This window comes from Garra rufa, chromosome 17 (assembly GCF_049309525.1).
Source record: "Garra rufa chromosome 17, GarRuf1.0, whole genome shotgun sequence".
Classification (NCBI taxonomy): domain Eukaryota; kingdom Metazoa; phylum Chordata; class Actinopteri; order Cypriniformes; family Cyprinidae; genus Garra; species Garra rufa.
The window spans coordinates 12,055,109-12,077,485 of NC_133377.1; the positions used below are offsets into that span (position 1 = coordinate 12,055,109).

The following is a 22,377-nucleotide window of genomic DNA, read 5'->3' on the forward strand; positions in this document are numbered from 1 at the left end:
CACAACAGTTGTTTCTGGTACTCAAATATGATTGGCTAAGAGGAGTGTGATATTCTAGTGATTTTTTGTATTACTCCAGCTGCGGTATTTCTTACAGCAAGTGTCATGGTGGACACCCAAATCCATTATAATTTTATAAATATTACTGTTTTTGTGTCACAGAATGTACTTTTTTAGACTTCAAATATATGATTTGTTAATAAAGAAAATGTCTATTTACAAATTTGCTTTGATGTTTTGCTTGATGTAAGCTTAAGGGTGTCAGGGGCCGTTCAGTGCTCATGAACCCACTGAGAGCAGCCTCACCTCGACCAGATCTTCTGAAATTTGCTGATGTCTCTATAGTAGGTAAACATGAGATAGAATTTGGTTAAATCTAACAAACAGTCTTTGGTCTCATTAATCTATTATTTGTTTCAGACCAAATAATTTTGGCTGAGGGAAAAATCTCATCATGTTATATTTTATGTATAACATCTCACAAAACTGAGTACACCCCTTCATGGTTGCTGAAATGGTACATTTCAGCAACCATTTTAGAATATATATTCTCAAGGGACAATACTATAGAAATGAAACTAGGATATATTTTAGAGTAGTCAATGTGCAGCTTGTATAGCAGTATAGATTTACTGTCCTCTGAAAATAACTCAACATACAGCCATTATTGTCAAAATACCTGGCAACAAATGTGAGTACACACTAAGTGCATTTTTGTTTGTTTGTTTGTTTGTTTGTTTGTTTTATACTATATTTACATGCTGCCAAATATTAGTCTTATAAAAGGATATGGCTGTCAGGTTCATGGACTGTTATTCTTTGGTTTCCTAGTGTTTTTCCCCCCTGTGGTTCCTATGTTTTGATTTCTTCCTGTGTCTTCCCCTATTGTTCAGTTTGTTTTGGTTTCCCCTTTTGCCCATATTTGGACTCCCCCCTCGTTATCATGATTTGTATCACCTGTCCTTGTTAAGTTGTCATTCCCCTCTGCAACCCTTTAAATAGTCGCTTGTTCCCCATTTGCCTTGTCCAGTCTTGAAGTTACGTCGTGGTTGTTTGTATTCCTAGATTTCAGTTTGTGTTTATTAAATAGTTTGTTTGTCTTGCGTATTTCCCTATGGCTCATCACCCCCAGCATGCCGTGACAGAAGACCGGACCTAAAAGATGAACTGGGCTGAGGACCTCCTAATGAACATCCAGCAAGGTGAGCGTTTGCTGGAGGAATATGTGGAGGAGTTCTTGAGTGTTTATCATCTGGTGGATAGGAGTGATAAAATGATCAACGCATGCTTCCAGATGGGACTACAAGATGATTATTTGTTCCAAATTATCATTTCGAATGATTGCTACCATTCTGCAGCAGAATTTATAAATTACATTCTTGATCTATGTGGTTCCCAGTTCCCATCTGGAAGCGTGCAATCGCCCCATCACACCAAAAGCCAGTACCCTCCGCATATCACTCCAGCGAGCTCACTCTCTCCATGCCTCCCACGTGTTCCCAAGTCCTCCGTAGCTCCACGATGGTCCTCAACCCAGTGCTCAAGCCTGCTGGATTCAAAGTTCCCGGCCAAGATGGTGGCCTCGCCTGAGCCCCCGGCCAAGATGGCGCCCTCGCCAGAATCCCCGGCCAAGATGGCACCTCCAAAGCGCCCTCCAGTGTCCGCGCCTCCAGAGCGCACTCAAGTGTCTGCGCCTCCAGAGTGCCCTCCAGAGTCCGCTCGTCCAGAGTCTCCGCTGGTGCCATCCAGCCCTCCAGAGCCTGTTTGCCCCAAGCGTTTGTCCGGCCATGGCCTCCTGAACTCCGAGATCCGCCATGGTCTCCTGAGCTCCCTGACCCGCCTCCAGGGCACCCACCCACCCTCCCCTTTAGATGATACACGGCGCGAGACGCATCTTTTTGGAAGGGGGGCGTTTTGGTTTCCCCTTTTGCCCATATTTGGACTCCCCCCTCGTTATCATGATTTGTATCACCTGTCCTTAAGTTGTCACTCCCATCTGCAACCCTTTAAATTGTTGTTTGTTCCCCATTTGCCTTGTCCGGTCTTGAAGTTACGTCATGGTTGTTTGTATTACTGGATTTCAGTTTGTGTTCATTAAATAGTTAGTTTGTTTGTACTCCTGGCTTCTGCGTATTTCCCTATGGCTCATCACCCCCAGCACATCGTGACAATGGCATCCTCCATTTCATTTTCAGCTGATAATATTAATATTAATATTAACAGAAATGCTAATAAGAATCTGAATATCATAACTTCATTTTAGAGTGAATTTAGGTCAAATGGGATACTTTTTTGCCCCAATTAACCAGAATTTACTCCTATTTTAAAGTGATACAGTTTAATTGTGTTCTTTTTTATTTAGTTCAGTAAGATTTGAGAAAATTGTGTAGTGTTCACACTTACTCTAATTCTAGCCCTCCAAAAACATGACATCATCACCATGGTGGCAAGTTGCTAGAACTATGCTGTGCAAAAGCCCCTTTTGATCACTGAATGCATCCATAGCCCACACAATGTGTTAAACCTCAGAAGAATTGTCATAGCTACGACATAGTATATAGTCTGTATCACAAACCTGATAACCACAATCACACAGCCAACATTTGAGGAGACAGTTTAGAAAAATAACACATTTCATGACTCATTTTTGATGAATCACTTATTTAAATTTAAGGAAATCATAAATGAATAAAACTATATATTTAAAGAATCAACTGGTGTTTAAAATACTTGTATAATGCTTGCATTTGTTTAAAAGTTACAATATTGTTCATAATGTTATTGTTACAATTCTATGTCATTGTTTGTTGCAAATTTTTGGTTAATGTTTTAACTTTTATGTTCGTTTTTAACACCAGTAATAATTTGTTCTTAACTTAGAATCATAAATGTTCTTCTCTTACTACAGATCATGGGGCACTTGTGGGTTTATTTTGTTGTTTTCTGGACACTTATTCTAATGACTGTTTCTGGAGAGGATGACATAGGCACATCATATCTAAGGATGTCTATGTGCTAGCTCACTGACTGCTCCACTTCCTAGGGTTTTTTAAGCAGTCATTTTAAGCCCTCGCCTTGATGATGCTGTCTCCCCTACTAGGGTTGTAAGTAGATAGCCCACTCTGTTGGTCTGGGCTGTTTCTTAGAGGGTTTACTGGGGTTTTTCACTGATCAGTTTGCCTTCACCGGGGAAATTTGACTATCTGAGGATTCCTTACAGGCCATAATCTTTCTTTTTTTTCTGTAGCCATTTAAAATTAGAGGCAAACACTGCATTTTAATCATGATAAAATCATGTAGCATGAGCAGTTTTTTTTATTATTTAAATTTGATTGTATAATTTAAAAATATGAAGCAAAAAATGTAATAGTCTGACTTCAGCTTTGTGAAATCATGAGACATAAAACATCTGAATGAAAAAAAAAACAGCAGACAGGCTGAATGAGAACGAGTGAAACTCACTTTCTGACAGCAGGTGGCCTTATGGAACAGCAGCGATATAATGTTTCCTTGGTTTTGTGTAAAACGTAAGATATTCATGGCTTAACACTATACTTACAATGTTCAAACATTTGCAAAATATTAGAAAATTATTTTTTAAATTAGTCAAGGACAGTTATGTAGATTTCAGTTTGATAATGTTTGGGAAAGTGAATGAATGAGCATGGTTTGCTATCAGCAAGGGCTTTTTATAATGCATTACATTCAAGAATCTAATTCTTTGGATGGTTTTTCTCTTTTGGTTAACAATAAGTCACAGCAGTTATAAAATTCTTAAGAATGTAATTAATAAATAATATGGCTATTCACAATTGAAATAATAAACCCCGGGTAAAGGGAAATCAGGCAGATTATGGTCTACACAGGCCCCTAGGCTCAGGGGTTTCTGATTGGCCACTGTTTGTTAATATGTTAATTTTGAGGTGTAAGTTTTTACGTTACTGCAGAAAGCATTTTGTTACTCATAAAAGCCATTTATAATAGCTTAATCAACTGCATGGAAATAATCTAAATATTAACTTTAATCTGATATAATTATTTGAATATTGACTAAAATATAATTGACTATTATATTTCAATGTAACAGTTTGCACAACAGTTGTTTCTGGTCTCCTGGTCTGATTGACTAAGAGAAGCGAGGTATTCTAATGATATGGGATCTCCAACCATTTAACAACTATTTTTTTGTATCACTCCACCTGCAGTATTTCTTACAGTGAGTGCCATGGTGGACACCCAAATCCACTATAATTTTATAAATATTACTTTTTTATGTCACTAAACTTATTTTTTATTAAAATCTTTAAGTGGCTATGTCCATGTAGTAAGAAGTGAGCTGAGCTGCTTATTGCCAACTTCAATCTTGTTTTCCAAAATGGGCTTTTCGGACTATAATGGTAAGAAGAAACAGTTTTCAGGCATGCAGTGTATCAATGTAGAGACCTGTGCGGGACTATGAATAGGTATTTTAGTTATGGAAATGACATATTTTGAGTTTTTATATTTGGGATACGGTCATTAAGCTACTTTGGGCTGTTTTTGACTGGCCATTGGGCTAGTTTTGTCCACAGACCTGGCATCCCTGGCTGTGTGGAGCAGGGCAGACACTTTCAGTTTAGTGTAGCGTACATTTTCCATCTTAAGTAAATTATTTTTATTTCTATAAAAAAGCAAAGCAACACTGTAGACATTGCCATGGTGGGTAAGTGCTGTGATCAGTGTACAACCAAACAGCTTGTAACGTAGTCTCCCGCAGCAAACTTAGGTAAAGTTTAGGTCTCATTAGTTCTGTCACCTTTATTTACATCGTGCTTTATACAATACAATAAAGCATCTTTACATTGATAAAGAGGAAAATAATGATTCAATGACGCAAGCAGAATTCAAATATGCTGTAAAGCAGCTCCAAAAAGATTAGAGTAAACTGTAAACAAAGTTGAAGCAGACCTGTGCAGAGGTCTGGTTCTCATGGTCTTCACTGAGGATCTTTGTCAATGGCTCTGGTCAACAAGATCATTGCACTTGGCTTGACTAGTTGTTTTGGTCTCCACTGATATTCAGGGATTCTGTGATCATCTCTATGTGCAGGTCTGTCATCTGATCTGGAGACAGACTGGATCTGACTATGGTAACCTTGGAATAAAAGTGTTCCCTGTTCTGGTTGACCTAATTTAAGCAGCCTAACAGTACCTTAACCCATTTGTGAAATCTAACATTTTCAACCACAGAAAATGGTCTCATATTCTGATGCACCTGGATATTTCTAGAGCTTATTGTACTTAACTGAGACCACACTGCAGCAAAACTATATTGTATATATTGTTTATTCATACGCATTTTGTATGTCTGCATTTTTTGTTGGTTTGTTTATATACTATATTTCCATTTCAATTTCATTTTCAGCGAAATTCAAATTCTCCTGTATCCGTTACTGAATCGGTTCTGAGGTGGTATACCCTCTCTAAAATTGTGAATTCAACAAAACAAGTCCAGAAGTTCATAAACACATAAAAATGTGTGGTTTATGGCATGTTAGTACACAAAAAATATTAACTGTGCAACAAGAAAACAGCAAATATATTCATGCTAGCAGAAATGCTAATAAGAATCCGAATATCATAACTTTTATCATAACTTTTTTAACATTTTAGAGTGATTTTAGGTCAAATGGGATACTTTTTTGCTATCAAGATGCCCCAATTTACCACAATTTACTCATACTAAAAGTGATACAGTTTAATTGTGTTCTTTTTTATTTAGGGCAGTAAGATGGTAGAAAATGTTGTGTAGTGTTCACACTTACTCTAATTCTAGCCCTCCAAAGACATGACATCATCACCATGGTGGCAAGTTGCTATAACTATGCTGTGCAAAAGCCCCTTTTGATCACTGAATGCATCCGTAGCCGTAATGCATGTTAAACCTCAGAAGAATTGTCATAGCAACGACATAGTATATAAGTTGTATCCCAAACCTGATAACCACAATCACACAGCCATCATTTGAGGAGACAGGTTAGAAAAATATCACATTTCATGACTCATTTTGATCACGTAACTTTAGAGAAAATCATCAAAAGAATCATACTATAAAGTTAAAGAAACAATTGGTGACAAATAACAAATAATTGAACACTGTGTACAATGCTTCTTGTTTGTTTTAAAGTTAGAATATTTCTGGTAATAATGCTATTGTTTTCAATTCTATGTCACTTTTTTTGTTACATTTTTGCTTAATGTTTTAACTTCTCTCTTTTTTTTTTTTTTTTTTAAATCTGTCATGAATGCTCTTCTCTTACTACAGATCATGGGGCACGTATGGGTTTATTTTGTTGTTTTCTGGGCATTTCTTCTCATGACCATTTCTGGAGAGGATGACAAAGGTACATCAAAAGAGTGTGAGAAAGCTCCTTTTGTTCCAGGACACAATCTTGCTGGAGAAGGATTTGATGTTGTGACCATGGAGCGAAAAGGTTCTTATGTGATCAACACAGAAAAATGGGATTTAGGAAATGGCACTTGTAAATTGACAAAAAATTATTACTTCAGTGGAATAAAACAGAAGCTGCCAGCTGCAGTTGTGTTCTGGAGGACCTTGCCAAAGTGTTCGATGAAAGTCTCCAGTCAGATTTTTGAATCAAGTGAAGCAGTGGTCAATGATTCATCCTCAGCACTCTCATCCAGCTGGAAAGTTGGTCTAGATTTGAAGGTTGCTGGAGCTGCAGTTGGAAGCACTCATTCCAGGGAAGCAAAGTTTGCAATGACAAAATCAAAAGAAGACAAATACAGTTTCACCAAACATGGAATTGCATGCAACTTTTACAGGTGAGAGAGCTGGATTGTTTTTTCCTCATTAAAAAGGCAATGACTACTACAAAACTTGAATTACAAATGATTCCCTCTTTGATCTCACTGAATTCAAACATGTCTACTGTTTCTTTACAGCTATCATGTAGCTAAACAGCCTCCTCTCCATGAAGAGTTTCTTCAAGCAATCAAATTACTCCCTGCATCCTACAATCGAGACGCCTACCACAACCTGATCACCACATATGGCACTCATTATATCACAAGTGTTAAGTTAGGAGGGCAAATGAAAGCCATAACAGCCATCAAAAGCTGTCAGGCAGCAGTGAGTGGACTTACAGACACAGCGGTCAAAGACTGTTTGGATGTAGAAGCCTCTGGTTCATACAGTGTAGCAACTGTGAAGGCAGAGGCACATTTGTGTGAAGAAAAAAAAAAGCAGATGGGCAAAAATGAAAAGTTCAGCTCCATGTTCAATGAGCGTCAGACAGAGATAATCGGAGGAAACGTAAATGGAGAAGATCTACTTTTTTCTGGTTCATCACACTCAAATTCCCTTAAAAACTGGCTAGAGTCTTTGAAGAGTCTCCCTGACATTGTGCATTACTCTCTGAAACCCCTCCATTTCTTACTGAGTACTAAACACCCTGCAAGGAAAGGACTGAAGAAAGCTGTTGAAGAATACATCATTCAAAATGCCCTAATGAAGGTTTGCTCTGAGCCTTGCAATATTGGTAGGAAGTGCAGCGCAAGAGACAGATGTGCTTGTGTTTGTGAAAGTAGTCAAATTATTAAGTCTAACTGCTGTCCAACTGCAAAAGGACTTGCAACCCTGAAAGTCTACAATCTCAGAGCCAAAGGTCTGTACGGAGATACATTTACACAAACGGATGGCACTGTAGCAATAACATACGACACACAAATGATGCGCACTGAAACTATTAATGATAACAACAATCCACATTGGCCAGAAACATTTGAGTTCGGTCCTATTAAGATCAGAATGGCCAATAAACTAACTTTTGAAGTATATGATGCAGACAGCTACTGGAACAGCGATCTCCTTGGTAAATGCTCTTTTGATCTTAGAAGTGGGGTTGTGACTGATGCTTGTGCTTTTAAATATGGCACCTTCTTTTTTACTTATGAAGTGAAATGTGCTCCCAGTCTGGAGGGTCCACAGTGTAATGAACACAAACCTTCTCCAATGGCTGCCCCTCTGGCTGATATTTTCAGCTCAAGAAATGGTGTTCTGGTTAAAGACATACCAAGGCTTGAATTAGCATTTAATAACTCAGATAAGTTCACTTTCAAGAATACTTATGGAAAGCTGATGATGCTGTAGTCTGCATCATGAATCTATCCTTTATGCATGAAAAATAGCCTAATATAACCTAACAGCATTTTCATTTGCTAGAAAAAAAATCTATAATTACTTCTTTTCCCATTGCTTTTCTGTTTTATTTTCTGTGATTTTTGTAGTAATAAAGCATTCTTAAAGACAGAAGTATGTGTTCCATTCTTTTTTAGACGTACAAAACGCAAAATAACTACAGGCAGTGTTGCTCCTGCCTCATTTGACATTATAGACTAAAACCTGCTAACAAACATATGTGATGTGATCTGGGAAAACCTGTTGGATGTTTTAATTAAATTTTTGTTCTATAAGATTTTGTCTATCATCTCTGAAAATATCTTGACAAAATTCACTTGTTTAATGCAGAAAAACTGATTTATTGAGGTGCTTTCTCTAAACACCACAAAAACAGTTAACCTATCAAAATAAACAATGTAACATATATAATAAAAGTCTATCAATGCACATTCCCTGCCGGTCCTGTGTAGATTACAAGCAAAGTTTTGTTTGTTTATTTATTTACTTATTTATTTATTTATTTATATCGTGAGATGTGGTGCACAAGAGAACAACGCAGTCTAAAGTACTGTAGCTGCTCACTTAAACAATCTTACTCATTTCAGTCTGCTCAGCCTTTTGGGATGTCAATGCCCTAACATCCAGAGATGAAGGATTGGACTTGACAGACAGCTCTTGTTAAACCTGTGAAGTGCAAGTGAAACCGGTCCATTTCTGAAAATCAAAGATGTTAGCCAACTTAAGATCAGCAAACTTTTGTTGCATTAAAACTATGGAAAAATAGAAAAAAGAAAAAAAAAACAGTTCTGGTAAACCCAGCTTTCATATGATATCAAAACCTAAAAAAAGTTACATTTTATCTGTTGGGTTTTCCTCATCACATAGCTTGACTCCACTCACCATCCACTCAGCCCAATCAGATAACAGTCAGATTTAACAGACATTGAAAGCGATTTCTCTGGCATTTTCAAAGACATGTAAAACATAAAACTTTTCCTTGGCTTAAACATCTTTTTACTCTATGAATTTTCATGGCCCTTATATTTCATATTTGAGCCAGTTAGACACAAGTGTTTCAAAATCTACAAATGCACAAATGCACAATGTACAGGAAGTGATTTGCAAATTAATGCCAAGCAAAATTGTGTTTATGACATAAAAAGTTCCTACATCTCTTTGTGCACCCCTCTGGGACTCACACATCTCCTGGCTCTAGACACCTAGGCAGCCAATCGACCAATTGGTACTGGTAGCTGGGTATGACCCAGGATGTCAAGAGGTATCATATACTCCCCAGCTATTACCAGCAGGCAAACTGGTGTAAGGGATTAATTACATTTAATATTTAGCTCAAAGGGAATCGAATGATTCAATAGGGAATTTGAACAGAGTCGCTGTTTTACGGCTGTTCAGAGTCGACCCGCGATTCATTGAACTAGCCGTACAATGTAACTCTGCAAAGGATATTACTATCCAGAATATAGTGACAACACTATATATTAGCACAGTAGCAAAATCGGCAGTTTAAGACATTAACTTGTAAGCACAAAACACAAGATACTTATCTTTTCTAATAAAAATATGATTTTATTGGATAAACCTAACACATACAAACTAATCTAACATAAACACACGCATTCACACAGGTTGCAGAAAGAGAAAGTGAGGAAAGAATGAGTTTAAAGGAATGAAAATATGAAGTCCCAAGTTTATAGCAATATGTGTAATTGCTTAGACCTGAACAACCATCAATCACTTAATTAACCCTCGTATTGAGTCTCTCAAAGAGGTTATTAGACTTTTTATCAAATGCACCAGTTCAGTGAGAATCTGGAGGTTGTACTTGCGTTGCCTTTGTATCGGGGGTATTCCTTTCGTGCGTCATTCCAAAAGGGGTTTCCCGGGGTTGCTGATTGGATGGGAGTTCGGTTGTCGTTGGACATGAAGTCTTGGGCGTTGGCTTGAGGATGCGAGTTGTGCGCTGTTAAAGTTCAGGTCAGCGAAGACGTTTGGGTCGGTCGCGGCTTGCACAAAACTTAACTAGAACACGGAACTCTCAACGGAAAGGAATAAAAGAACTAAAGTAAAAGACAGGAGTGTAATGATCTCCTCATGTTTCCTTTAGAGGAGCAACTGGCATGCTGGCATGCAGGCCAGGGAGCGTTCAACAGAACGCAACGCAGCAGCACAAGAGAGTGAGAGCGTAAGAGAATCAGCGTAAGAGCGAGATTTGAATGGTGTCCTGAGTATTTAAAGTCAGCTTTTGGACACATCCCAAATGATGTCTTGACCAATTAGAACATTGTCCTAAGTCGGGGTACGGTTAGTTTCTCCTCCCCAACCATAAATCACAATGTCATGTGATCCGTCCCGTGGTCCCAATTTTCCCGCTCTTGGCAAAGTTAAATTTGGACATGATTTCGATAACAAGACTAAAATACATTTTACAAAGAATTGAATTATAGAAACATTTCAAAAATGCAATTTCAAGACCATGCATATCAAACACCAATATAAACCATTAAACTATTCAATAGTTATCAAAAGGGACATACACAATAAGTGATTAAAACATAATAGGCAAATGTGTGGGTTACATAAATGATAGGAAATGTGCATAGAAATGATGAGTTGCTCCTAAGTTCTTTAGCACATTTTAGCTGTATATATATATATATATATGGAAAGGCAGTTTCCTTTGCCATACTGTGACCATAAGGATGTGTTCTGTGAGGGAGGAAAAGGTCAAAAGGGTGTAGAAAGAATTTCAGTGTCCTGTGCGTGGGGGAGTCCACCAAGCACAGTCTCTACTAGTGATTTCCCTCATGTGATGTCCAAGATGTGCATCTCTTTGACCATTAATCTTGGTTACTTGCCCCAAATTTGGGATTATCAACAAGGGTCCTTTTGTTTTAATGTCGCGAGTTCTTAGTTAGGTTTGCTTCAGACTGGCTGGCACTAGGGTGTCACATGACAAATTTTTATGACATGCTGGTCATGCTGGAGTTGCTGGAATTTGTGGAGTTTGAGGCTGTAGAAGTGTTTTTACTTCTAATCGAATCTCCTGAATTGTCTGATTCACACTGAAATCCTACACTGGTATCTCTTCCTATTCCTGAATGACCCTGGTCCCATATCGGAATGGATTTGCTGTCTGATTTGCCTTTTTCTAACTCCCATACCTGTGCTCTTGTTGTGGTTGATACATTCTCAAAGGCCTGCAAGCTGCTTTCCCTGTCAACCACTGGTATGAAGAGAATGACCCAGCTCATGATCATCTAGACTGGGCAGTAAGGAGGCATAAGAGCCAAGTCAATGCAAGAAAATCTGCAACCCTCTTGTATCAACTGGGACAAAAGGTCTGGCTCTCCACCAGGGACATCTGCCTCCAACTGCCCTGCCATAAGCTGAGTCCTACAGCAAATCAGTGAAGTCACCTACCAACTCTAGCTCCCTTCAATGTATCGTATCTCTACTCAAACCTTACACTGACCCTGTACTTCCTTCTTCTCCCAGGTATGGTACTGATGATGTACCTCCTCCTCCCATCATACCCAAAGATGAGCACATCTACAAGTTTAATGAGATCCTTCACTTCTGTTGGTGAGAAGGCAGACTGAAATACTTCATTGACTGGGAAGGCTTTGGTCTTGAGGAAAGAGGCCCAACAGGCCTACCCCAATCATCCCGCCCCAAAAGCCGAGGTTGTACTCGTCGCCATGTGCTCTGGGCATCAGGAGCTGCCCAGGGGGGAGGGGGTACTGTCCACCTCCATAAGTGCTTCATTTACTCCTCATCCAGTGTCTAGTCTCATTGATCTAACCTATGTATCACTTGATCCCTTGCATGTTCCTGAACTCCTAGCAAGTCTGCCGCCAACTCTGCCTTCATCCGGTCTTCTTCGTGTGCCGCTTCTGAAACCATAAGTGTTAACCTTGCTTCTAAATTCCAGGTATGATACCTTATCTGGGGTTAAAAGTGGAGTTTATAATGACAATAGCCCAAGGTTAAGCACAATGTTGAAAGCCTTGATGCTAGTTAAAGTTTAAGTCTCATTAGTTCTATTAAGTCACCTATATTTACATAGCGCTTTATGTAATACAATAAAGCAGACTCCTCTGGCCAGACGAACCAACATGTGGTTTAATTTCAGGCTGAATCACAGGTCAGTACTGTGTTTTTATATGATTCAGATTATTTTATCCAGTCAGTTCTGCTTGATGATCAGGGTACATCATGCCAGCATATGGTGGTCTTCATCGTCATTCAGGGATGTTGTGATCATCTCTAGGTGCAGGTTCACCATCTGATCTGGATATAGATCGGATCTTGTTGACTACGGTAACCTCAGGAAAAAAGCGTTCTTAATTTATGCAGCCTAGCAATTCTTAATAATTTGAATTATTGAAATGTTATGTGTTATGTGCATGTCAGGTTAAAAAGATGAGCCTTTAATCTAGATTTAAACTGGAAGATTGTGTCCAACAATGCTAGGAACACTAATTTGCTGTACAGACCAGGCCCCATGGTTTACCACACTACTTACTAATTGGTTAATACTTACTAAGTTTAACTATCATAGAGTGAAAGTTTATCATTTGCACCCAAAATGATTTCATTTAAGCAAAAGAAGGGGCAAAACAAAATTGTTTTTTACAATTTTTACACACAGTGTTTTTCTGTATTATTATTATTATTATTATTATTACAGTCCTGTCAAATGACTGGAAAACCAAAATGCTGCCAGGCATCAGTCTTATAAAAGGATAGGGCATCCTCTATTTTAATTTAATTTTCTGCTAAATTCAAAGTCCCCTGTGTCGATCACTGAGCCAATTTAAGACCTCAGATTTTCTGTTCATCCAAAATCCGTGGGCGTGACGTCTGAAGGTAACTAGGTTCTGAGAAAGTCTACCCTCATTCCTTAAAGGTGCCATAGAATGGAAACTATATTTACCTTGGCATAGTATAGAATAATATAATGTTACACAGAGCATGTGCAATCACAAATCTCAAAAGTGAAAGTAAAATGATTGTGCATTCAAAACGGCAGTTTCAATGACCCGCATATTAATAGCAGCTCGAGCGCTGTGATTAAATATATATATATATATATATATATATATATATATATATATTTTTTTTTTTTTTTCCTCCATGTGCAAGCTACTAAAATGAGCCGCTCTCTGAAACAGCCAGAGTAGAGCTCATCATTATTATTCATGAACCTTCCAAATAAGGTAATAACAGAGCATTTCATTCTAGGGACAAATCCTAGGGTTGTAAATGGACTTCTAATACTGTTTCTGGAAAAAAATTTCCCTTTCCTATGCCATATTCCTTCTATGTAGATATCAGAGAACATTTTAAAATATTGTATCAATGCATTCTATGGCACCTTTAAAGAAACAGTTGTTCTAACACTATAAAAAAAGAGAGAATTCAACAAAAAAGTTATTCAACACATAAAAATGTTTATGATGTGTTAGTACGCTAAAAGACTGTGCAAAAAGAAAATACAGCAAATATATTAATGTCAACAGAAATGCCATTGAATATCATAACATATTTTAGGGTGAATTCAGGTCAAATGGGCCACTTTTTGCTATTGTGATACCCCAATTAACCTGAATTTACTCCTACTAAAAGTGGTACAGTTTAATTGTGTTCTTTTTTTATTTGGGGCAGCAAGATTGGAGGAAATTGTATGTAGTGTTCACAGTTAATCTGTAACTGTAAGATATGACATGATCACCATGGTGGCTAGTTACTAGAATTACACTGTGCAAGAGCCCCTTTTGATCACTGAATGCATTCATAGCCCACACAATGTGTTAAACCTCAAGAACTGTCATAGCAACGTCAAAGTATATAATCTGTATGACAAACCTGATAACCACAAACAGACAGCCATCATTCGAGAAGACAGGTTAGAAAAATAACGAATGTCATTTTTGATCAACTTAAATTTAAGGAAATCATCAAATGAACTATAATTTTAAAGAAACAACTGGTGTTTAATATACTTGTATAATGCTTGCATTTTTTATATTGTTGATAATAATGTTATTGTTACAATTCTATGTCATTGTTCATTGCAAAAGTTTGGTTAATGTTGGTTAATGTAACTTTTATGTTAATTTTTAACACTAGTAATAATTTTTCATAAATTACTATCATAAATGCTCTTCTCTTACTACAGATCATGGGGCACTTGTGGGTTTATTTTGTTATTTTCTGGGCACTGCTTCTAATGACCGTTTCTGGAGAGGATGACATAGGCACATCAAAAGAGTGTGAGGATGCTCCCTTCGTTCCAGGATACAATCTTGCTGGAGAAGGATTTGATGTTGTGACCATGGAACGAAAAGGTACTTATGTGATTAACACAGAAAAATGGGATTTAGGAAATGGCACTTGTAAACTGCGAAAAAACAACTACATGAATGGAATAAAACAGAAGATACCAGCAGCAGTTGTGTTCTGGAGGACCTTGCCAAAGTGTTCGATGAAAGTCTCAAGTCAGATCTTTGAATCAAGTGAAGCACTGGTCAATGATTCATCCTCAGCACTCTCAGCCAGCTGGAAAGTTGGTATAGATGTGAAGGCTCTTGGAGCTGCAGTTGGAAGCACTCATTCCAGGGAAGCAAAATTTGCAATGAGAAAATCAAAAGAAGACAAATACAGTTTCACCAAACATAAAATTGCATGCAACTTTTACAGGTGAGAAAGCTGTTTTTTTTTCTTCATTCATACTGTTAAAAGACAATGACTATAAAAAGAAAAATTACAAATTTAATTACAAACTGCTCCCTCTTTGATCTCACTGAATTTAAACATATTTACTGTATCTTTACAGCTATCATGTAGCTAAAAAGCCTCCTCTTCATGAAGAGTTTCTTGAAGCAATCAAATCACTCCCTGCATCCTACGATCCAGACGCCTACCACAACCTGATCACCACATATGGGACTCACTATACCACGAGTGTCAAGTTAGGAGGGCAAATGAAAGCCATAACAGCCATCAAAAGCTGTCAGGCAGCAGTAAGTGGACTTACAGACACAGCGGTCAAAGACTGTTTGGATGTAGAAGCCTCTGGTTCATACAGTGTAGCAACTGTGAAGGCAGAGGCACATTTTTGTAAAGAAAAGAAAAAGAAGATGGGCACAAATGAAAAGTTCAGCTCCATGTTCAATGAGCGTCAGACAGAGATTATCGGAGGAAACATAAATGGAGAAGATCTACTGTTTTCTCATTCATCACACCCAAATTCCCTTAAAAACTGGCTCACATCTTTGAAGAGTCTCCCTGAAGTTGTGCATTACTCTCTGAAACCCCTCCATTTCTTACTGAGTACTAAACACCCTGCAAGGAAAGGACTGAAGAAAGCTGTTGAGGAATACATCATTCAAAATGCTCTCATGAAGGTTTGCTCTGAGCCTTGCAATATTGGCAGAAAGTGCAGCGCAAGAGACCGATGTGTTTGTGTTTGTGAAAGTAGTCGAATTATGAAGTCTAACTGCTGTCCACCTGAAAAAGGACTTGCTACCCTGAAAGTCTACAATCTCAGAGCCAGAGGTCTGTATGGAGATACATTTACAAAAACTGATGGCTGTGTATTAGTTAAATATGACACACTAATCAGGCGCACTAAGACCATTGATAATAATGACAATCCAAGTTGGTCAGAAAGATTTGATTTTGGTCCTATTAAGATCAGCATGGCCACACAAATAACTTTTGAAGTATATGATGCAGACAGCTCCTGGAACAGCGATCTCCTTGGTTCATGCTCTTTTCGTCTTAGAAGTGGAGTTGTGACTGATGCTTGTGTTTTCAAATATGGCACCTTCTATTTTACTTATGAAGTGAAATGTGCTCCCAGTCTGGAGGGCCCTCAGTGCAATGAACACAAACCTTCTCCAATGGCTGCCCCTCTGGCTGATATTTTCAGCTCTAGAAATGGTGTTCTGGTTAAAGACTTGCCGAGGCTTGAATTTGCATTCAATAACTCAGATAAGCTTAATTTCAATAGTACTGTTGAAAAGCTGATTACGCTGTGATCTGCGACTTGAACCCATCCTTTATGTGTGGAAAAATAGCCCTAATATAGCCTTACAGTATTTCCATCTGCAAAAAAAAAAGTGTATCTGCAACCTTTGCTTACTTATATTCCCATTTCTTTTCTGCCTTCTTGCATTAATAAAGCATTCATAAATACAAATCTATGTGTGTTTGCGTTTATTTTATTTTTTTTATTAAAAAAAATTGGAAAATAATGCAGATGAGAGGTATAAATGCAGTCACAATGCAAAGCAATAATTTTATGGAAACAATTATTGTACTTATACCACGGTTCAAATGTTCAAATGTTTTTTTTTTGTTTTTTGTTTTTTTTTAAGGCACTTGTCAGGCTTTGTCTTTAAAATTATAGTGTAGGACTAATTTCTTACAAATCTTACAAAAATGGCTCTACTGCTAATACCAAAACTTTATTTTCGGGCTAGTAACAGAGGCTTGAGCCACTGATACACAGAATGCAGTTAGAGAAAGATAATTAATTTCTGAATTTACATATACTTCAAGTGCTCTGGCAATAAATACTGTAAACCACACACACAACAAGAGAGATGAAGGTAATCCAAAATAGTCTTTCATAGGCGGAGCATGTGTAAGGCTGGGAAAGGCTTGTTTTTACATGTTTTACAGTGTTACATTATAACGATTGTGTTGAGCTTAGGAATGCAACCTAATTTGGCATTTAGATTAGTAATTGCTGAAACTCAGTTTCGCTGGCTGACAAGTAAGATTTCACAGTGTAGACAGCTTCAAAGATTATAACTGGTGAAAGATCAAAGTTAGTTCTTCGTTCACCTTCTGTATAAAATTTATAGTTTGAATAACTGTGGATTCCAATTTCTATTTTTTATTCCATTGTAGTCAAAAATTTTATTAGCCTACATGACACCCATATCTGGTCTTGCCTAAAAAGAGGACTTTATGTAAGGATGTTTGTAGTTAATAGATTTGGCTGCTTTTAGCCTTACCCTGGAGTTGGTTCACCCTCCGCCTATGCAGTCTTATAATAAATCCACAAGTAAATCCAAATGGAGAGAGACAATCAAAGCATAGACACAAACAATACGCCAGACTGAGGGAGCTAACATAGAAACGTCAGTACTAATGATAAGTGCACACTCCTGAACAGGACAACTAATTAATAAATAACCATGACAACAATTTTAACCACACTTTTAAAAAAAATTATGTGTTCATTTTAACACATTTTTGCGTTATGACTATTTTATCACGTTTTGTGTCATTCGGTGCTAAATGTGTGTTAAAAACAAAAAAGAAAAAATGCAAAAGTGTATCCAACGCAATGGCCCGGTTTCACAGACAGGGCTTAGACTAAGCCAGGATTAGCTCTTAGTTCAAATACAACATTAAATAGCATTTATAAATGTAGCTTTTTTTTTAGAAATAACATTACTGGTCTGCATCTTGAGACAAAACAATTCCAAAGACATACAGGTGCATCTCAATGAATTAGAATGTCGTGAAAAAGTTTTTTTTTTTTTTCCGTTTATTTCAGTAATTCAACTCAAATTGTGAAACTTGTGTACTAAATAAATTCAATGCTTACAAACTGAAGTAGTTTAAGTCTTTGGTTCTTTCAATTGTGATGATTTGGCTCACATTTAACAAAAACAATTCACTATCTCAACAAATTAGAATATGGTGACATGCCAATCAGCTAACTCAAAACACACGCAAAGGTTTCTTGAGCCTTCAAACTGATCTTTTAGTTTAATTCACTAGGCTACACAATCATGGGGAAGACTGCTGATCTAAAAGTTGTCCAGAAGACAATCATTGACACCCTTTCACAAGGAGGGTGAGCCGCAAATATTCATTGCCAAAGAAGCTGGCTGTTCACAGAGTGCTGTATCCAAGCATGTTAACAGAAAGTTGAGTGGAAGGAAAAAGTGTGGAAGAAAAAGATGCACAACCAACCAAGAGAACCGCAGCCTTGAGAGGCTTGTCAAGCAAAATTGATTCAAGAATTTAGATGAACTTCACAAGGAATGGACTAATGCTGGGGTCAAGGCATCAAGAGCCACCACACACAGACGTGTCAAGGAATTTGGCTACAGTTGTCGTATTCCTCTTATTAAGCCACTCCTGAACCAGAGGCAACGTCAGAGGCATTTTACCTGGACTATTGAGAAGAAGAAATGGACTGTTGCCCAGTGTTAAGTTTCCACAGTCTGCGATGATATGGGGTGCAATGTCATCTGCTGGTGTTGGTCTACTCTGCTTTTTGAAAACCAAAGTCACTGTACCCATTCACCAAGAAATTTTATTGCACTTCATACTTCCTTCTGCTGACCAGCTTTTTAAAGATGCTGATTTCATTTTCCAGCAGGATTTGGTACCTGCCCACACTGCCAAAAGCACCAAAAGTTGGTTAAATGACACCATGTTGGTGTGCTTGACTGGCCAGCAAACTCACCAGACCTGAACCCCATAGAGAATCTATGGGGTTTTGTCAAGAGGAATTGGTTTTATGAAGTATTCTAATTTGTTGAGACAGTGAATTGGTGGGTTAAAAAAAAAAAAAAAACTTGGATCATTTCATGAGCTGTTATTCTTCTCAAGAGCACGTTTCCTCATGCTTCAACTTTTGTGTTGCCCTGCTCCAACACAGCTGTCTGTAATTATCAAGTGCTACATAAGAAATTAATTAGTTGGTTCAGGTGTGTTTGATCAGGGTTGGAGCTGAACTTTGTAGGATGGTAGATCTCCAGGAACAGGGTTGGGCACCCCTTGCTCTAAGAAGGGGATCACTTTACCAAACAAAGCATTTCACTGATACATTTTTAATAATCCTCCAGATTTATTTTTAATTATATTTTTACTTTAATGATGAGAGTTATAATGTGTACATGTAGGTTATAATTCGTGCATTTACGCTTTAATTTCCTAATTAGAAAGCTATTGCACTTTTAGTGTATTCCAAAGATTTTTTTTAAGTCTGCTGATTTCAGTCTACTAATATAATGATCAAGCCATTTCTGTCCATATTAATTCAGTCTGTATCAGGGGTGGACTGGCCATTCAGAGCGCCGGGAGAATTCCTGATGGCCTGGCAGTCAATTTGGCCCACTGCCCTACTTTTTTTTTTATATATATATAATATTGTTGTTGTTTCCTGCTGAATGTACTAAAGTGATCATTTCTGAATTTGCCATTCAGAGGACAATTTTCAGGTTGGTAATCCCACAGGATAATTAGCCAGGTAAGTGTCACTAGGTAACAACTAAACCAGACGAGGATGTGAAAATGTGAAGCGAGTTTTAAAAGTGCGTTGAAGTGTGCGTCAGTAATCGGGGGATTTTGAACGTGCGGGAGTGGTGAATGGATCTGGCAATGCAGGTGACTCCGTGACAGTATCCCCTCCACATGCAGATGCTGATGCATGCAACTGACAATGAGGCCGATCTCTGCCTCTGGGTGCTAGACGGTCAGGATGGATTTCATGGAATTCTGTTAGCAATGAGGGGTCTAAGTTGTCATCTTGAGTGACCCAGGACCTTTCCACAGGGCCATAACCCTCCCAAATCTACAAGGTACCCCAGGAGGCCACCCCATTGCCAGGAGTCTAGGATGGCGTTGACTCTGTAGATGGATTGGTCCTCTGTGACATCAGGAGGAGGGTGCACCTCAAACTAATGAGATTCTGTGGAAGGAGGGAGAAGAGGGTTAGTGTAGGGTTAAAGAAGTGATACAGGATGGTAAAGAGAAGTGGTGGTACGCCTGGCATCTGAATGGTCTCTTGTGTCTCCAAACTGCTCACTAAAAATGAACGTGAGTTCCATACCCTTTCGCCGGCTCGGAACCAATGGTCCACAGCTGGAACCTTGGATGGTTCTTCTTTTCAGGTAAATAGAGGTGATTGGAAACCAAGTATGCATTTGAATTGTGTGAAACCGATGATGTCTTGACGGAGGGAGATTAGTGTATAGTCGGCCCATAAAAGGAAATGCTCCAGCTGTGTTTGGTTCGGATGGCAGTAGGCCTGGAGGTATCTCCTAATTTCTTGAATCTTACGTTCAGTTTGGCCATTGGTTTGGGGATGATATTCGAATGACATTTACATTTACATTTACATTTATTAATTTAGCCGACACTTTTATCCAAGTGACTTACAATTGGGGAATACAACAAGCAATTCATCCTAAGGAGGCAGATCGACATAGGAAGTGCTCAAAAATACCATATATCAGGCGTTGTTAGATAAGTACAGGCTAGGAAGGGAAGATCAAGAAAAAACAAAGGTATTTTTTTTATTTATTGAGTCAAATAGTGTTGAAAGAGATGGGTTTTCAGCAGTCGCTTGAAAACTGTTAAGGAGTCTGCATTCCGGATAGTGGAAGCATCCACCTTTACTACGACTGGCAGTTTGGAATCCAGATGAGCGAGTATAGGAGCAGAGCAGAAGGCCTCTTTGAGGCAATTCAAGGATGTGAGGGCTTTGGGTTCCAGGACAGAGACTTGGGTCAGTTCTCAAGAAGGGAGGTTAATGGAGCCAAGGAACTGGATGGTGGTTCTGTGGAACTCGCATTTTTCAAGCTTAAGGTAGAGATGGTATTTCCATAGTTTCTGTAGGACCTGCTCGAACCTGGACCTACTTCATGAAGTTCTGGAAGACAGACTGGGGTGGCCAATGGCCAATCAGAGGTGTTAAAGTTAGAATCCACTCACTGCTCAAAAGTTCTTGCAAAGAGCTGAATATTGCATGCTGATGAATCCTCTCATTACAACACGGAGTGTAGACATTGTGAAAGATTCATTGTGCATATATGTGATGCAATCTGGGAAAACCCGTCAGAAATCACGCTGGGATATTTTCAGGAAATTCTAAAAATAGGTTGAATGTAAATTTTTGGTTAAAATATAATTTTCAGTAAATTATTATTCTGCAAAATTCACATGTTTAGTGCAGAAAAATAGTGATTTATTGCAGCAAGCAGAAATGACTGTGTCTTTATGTTAAGAGCGCTATGCAGAGGTGCTTTTGCACACCACAGAAACAGTTAAACTATTAAAATAAACCATGTAACCAGTGTTGGGTGTAATAATATTACTTTTTTCAGTAACTAGTAGTGTAAGGCATTACTCGTCTGAAAATGGTAATATTATTACAGTTTTCCCGAACTAGTTACTTGCGTTACATTTGCCAGTAGCACCTTCATCACACACAAGGCACACAACACAGAGAATACAAGGGAAGGGAAGGGGAGGGGGGCGTGAATGGAACAGTGATTGGTCTGGGTTTGGCACGAGGTATCATTTACCATCACCGATTGGTCGACACCCGGCAGCCGGCAGCAGAGCGGCACCCGCAAAGACAGATGGGGAAAAATTGAAGCGTCAACAATGGCAAGCTCTTTTTCAGAGGAAGGTTCCCAGCAACAGAAAGCTAGTTTCGACGGGTGGAGATTCAGTCATTATTTTGAACATGACGGTGTTTGTTAAACATTGAGGAAGTTAATAATTAACTTCCTCAATGTTTAATCCTTTTTTGTACTGTACTTGATTGCACAAGTACAGTTGTTTGTAGTTATTTTTATGGTTGCCACCCGTCTCTTAAAATACGGAATCGTCCCGTATTTGAGAATGAAATTGCGCATCCCGTTTTGAATCAATACGGGATGGGTTTTGTCCCGTATTTTTTATCATTTTTTTAAAGCAGCGTCTCATGCAAATCATTCCACACGCATTTTATGAAGATACCTCCTTTCCTACTTTTGATTGGGTAATACATGATGTCATCGTTAGTTTGATTGGTCTTATTAACTGTCCAGTGAGGAGGGCGGGTCTTTTAAGCAGAATCTGCCAAGTCTAACCATGTCTACTCTAGTCATGGGTAGTTCGGATCATTTTACCGACTCTGATCTTTGAGTCTCGTTCAGCAAAATGAACAAATCTTTTTTCGAGTCATTTCATTAATTTTACCAAAGTATAATTAAAAAGCTACGTGTTACTTCCATAACACATGTACTACTTGTACAAACGTTGATTACACTACAAGCAAGACAAAACTATAATGCTATTAGAAACTGAAAAGGTTAATTCATTGTTTACCTGGGTCTTCAGTCTATGATTAGCTCCCTCACCTCTATCTGT

The 22,377-nt window shown here is 38.3% G+C and overlaps 2 protein-coding genes across 2 annotated transcripts; both read left to right on the forward strand.

Annotated features, from left to right (window-relative positions):
• The first annotated feature begins 6,306 nt into the window (after positions 1-6,306).
• Positions 6,307-8,151, forward strand: LOC141289189 (perforin-1-like). The gene is made up of 2 exons (XM_073821289.1): positions 6,307-6,824; positions 6,945-8,151. The coding sequence occupies exons 1-2, from the start codon at positions 6,307-6,309 to the stop codon at positions 8,149-8,151; spliced, it is 1,725 nt and encodes a 574-aa protein (XP_073677390.1).
• Positions 8,152-14,386: 6,235 nt separating this feature from the next.
• LOC141289148 (perforin-1-like) lies at positions 14,387-16,247 on the forward strand. The gene is made up of 2 exons (XM_073821252.1): positions 14,387-14,904; positions 15,041-16,247. The coding sequence occupies exons 1-2, from the start codon at positions 14,387-14,389 to the stop codon at positions 16,245-16,247; spliced, it is 1,725 nt and encodes a 574-aa protein (XP_073677353.1).
• Positions 16,248-22,377: the final 6,130 nt, after the last annotated feature.

What these genes read in the sequence shown, in the direction of transcription:
- LOC141289189 (XM_073821289.1), top strand. Translation starts at nt 6,307, where the DNA reads ATGGGGCACGTATGGGTTTATTTTGTTGTTTTCTGGGCATTTCTTCTC. An exon ending in ATTGCATGCAACTTTTACAG is followed by an intron (nt 6,825 to 6,944) that starts GTGAGAGAGCTG and finishes GTTTCTTTACAG; the next exon opens with CTATCATGTAGCTAAACAGC.
- LOC141289148 (XM_073821252.1), top strand. Translation starts at nt 14,387, where the DNA reads ATGGGGCACTTGTGGGTTTATTTTGTTATTTTCTGGGCACTGCTTCTA. An exon ending in ATTGCATGCAACTTTTACAG is followed by an intron (nt 14,905 to 15,040) that starts GTGAGAAAGCTG and finishes GTATCTTTACAG; the next exon opens with CTATCATGTAGCTAAAAAGC.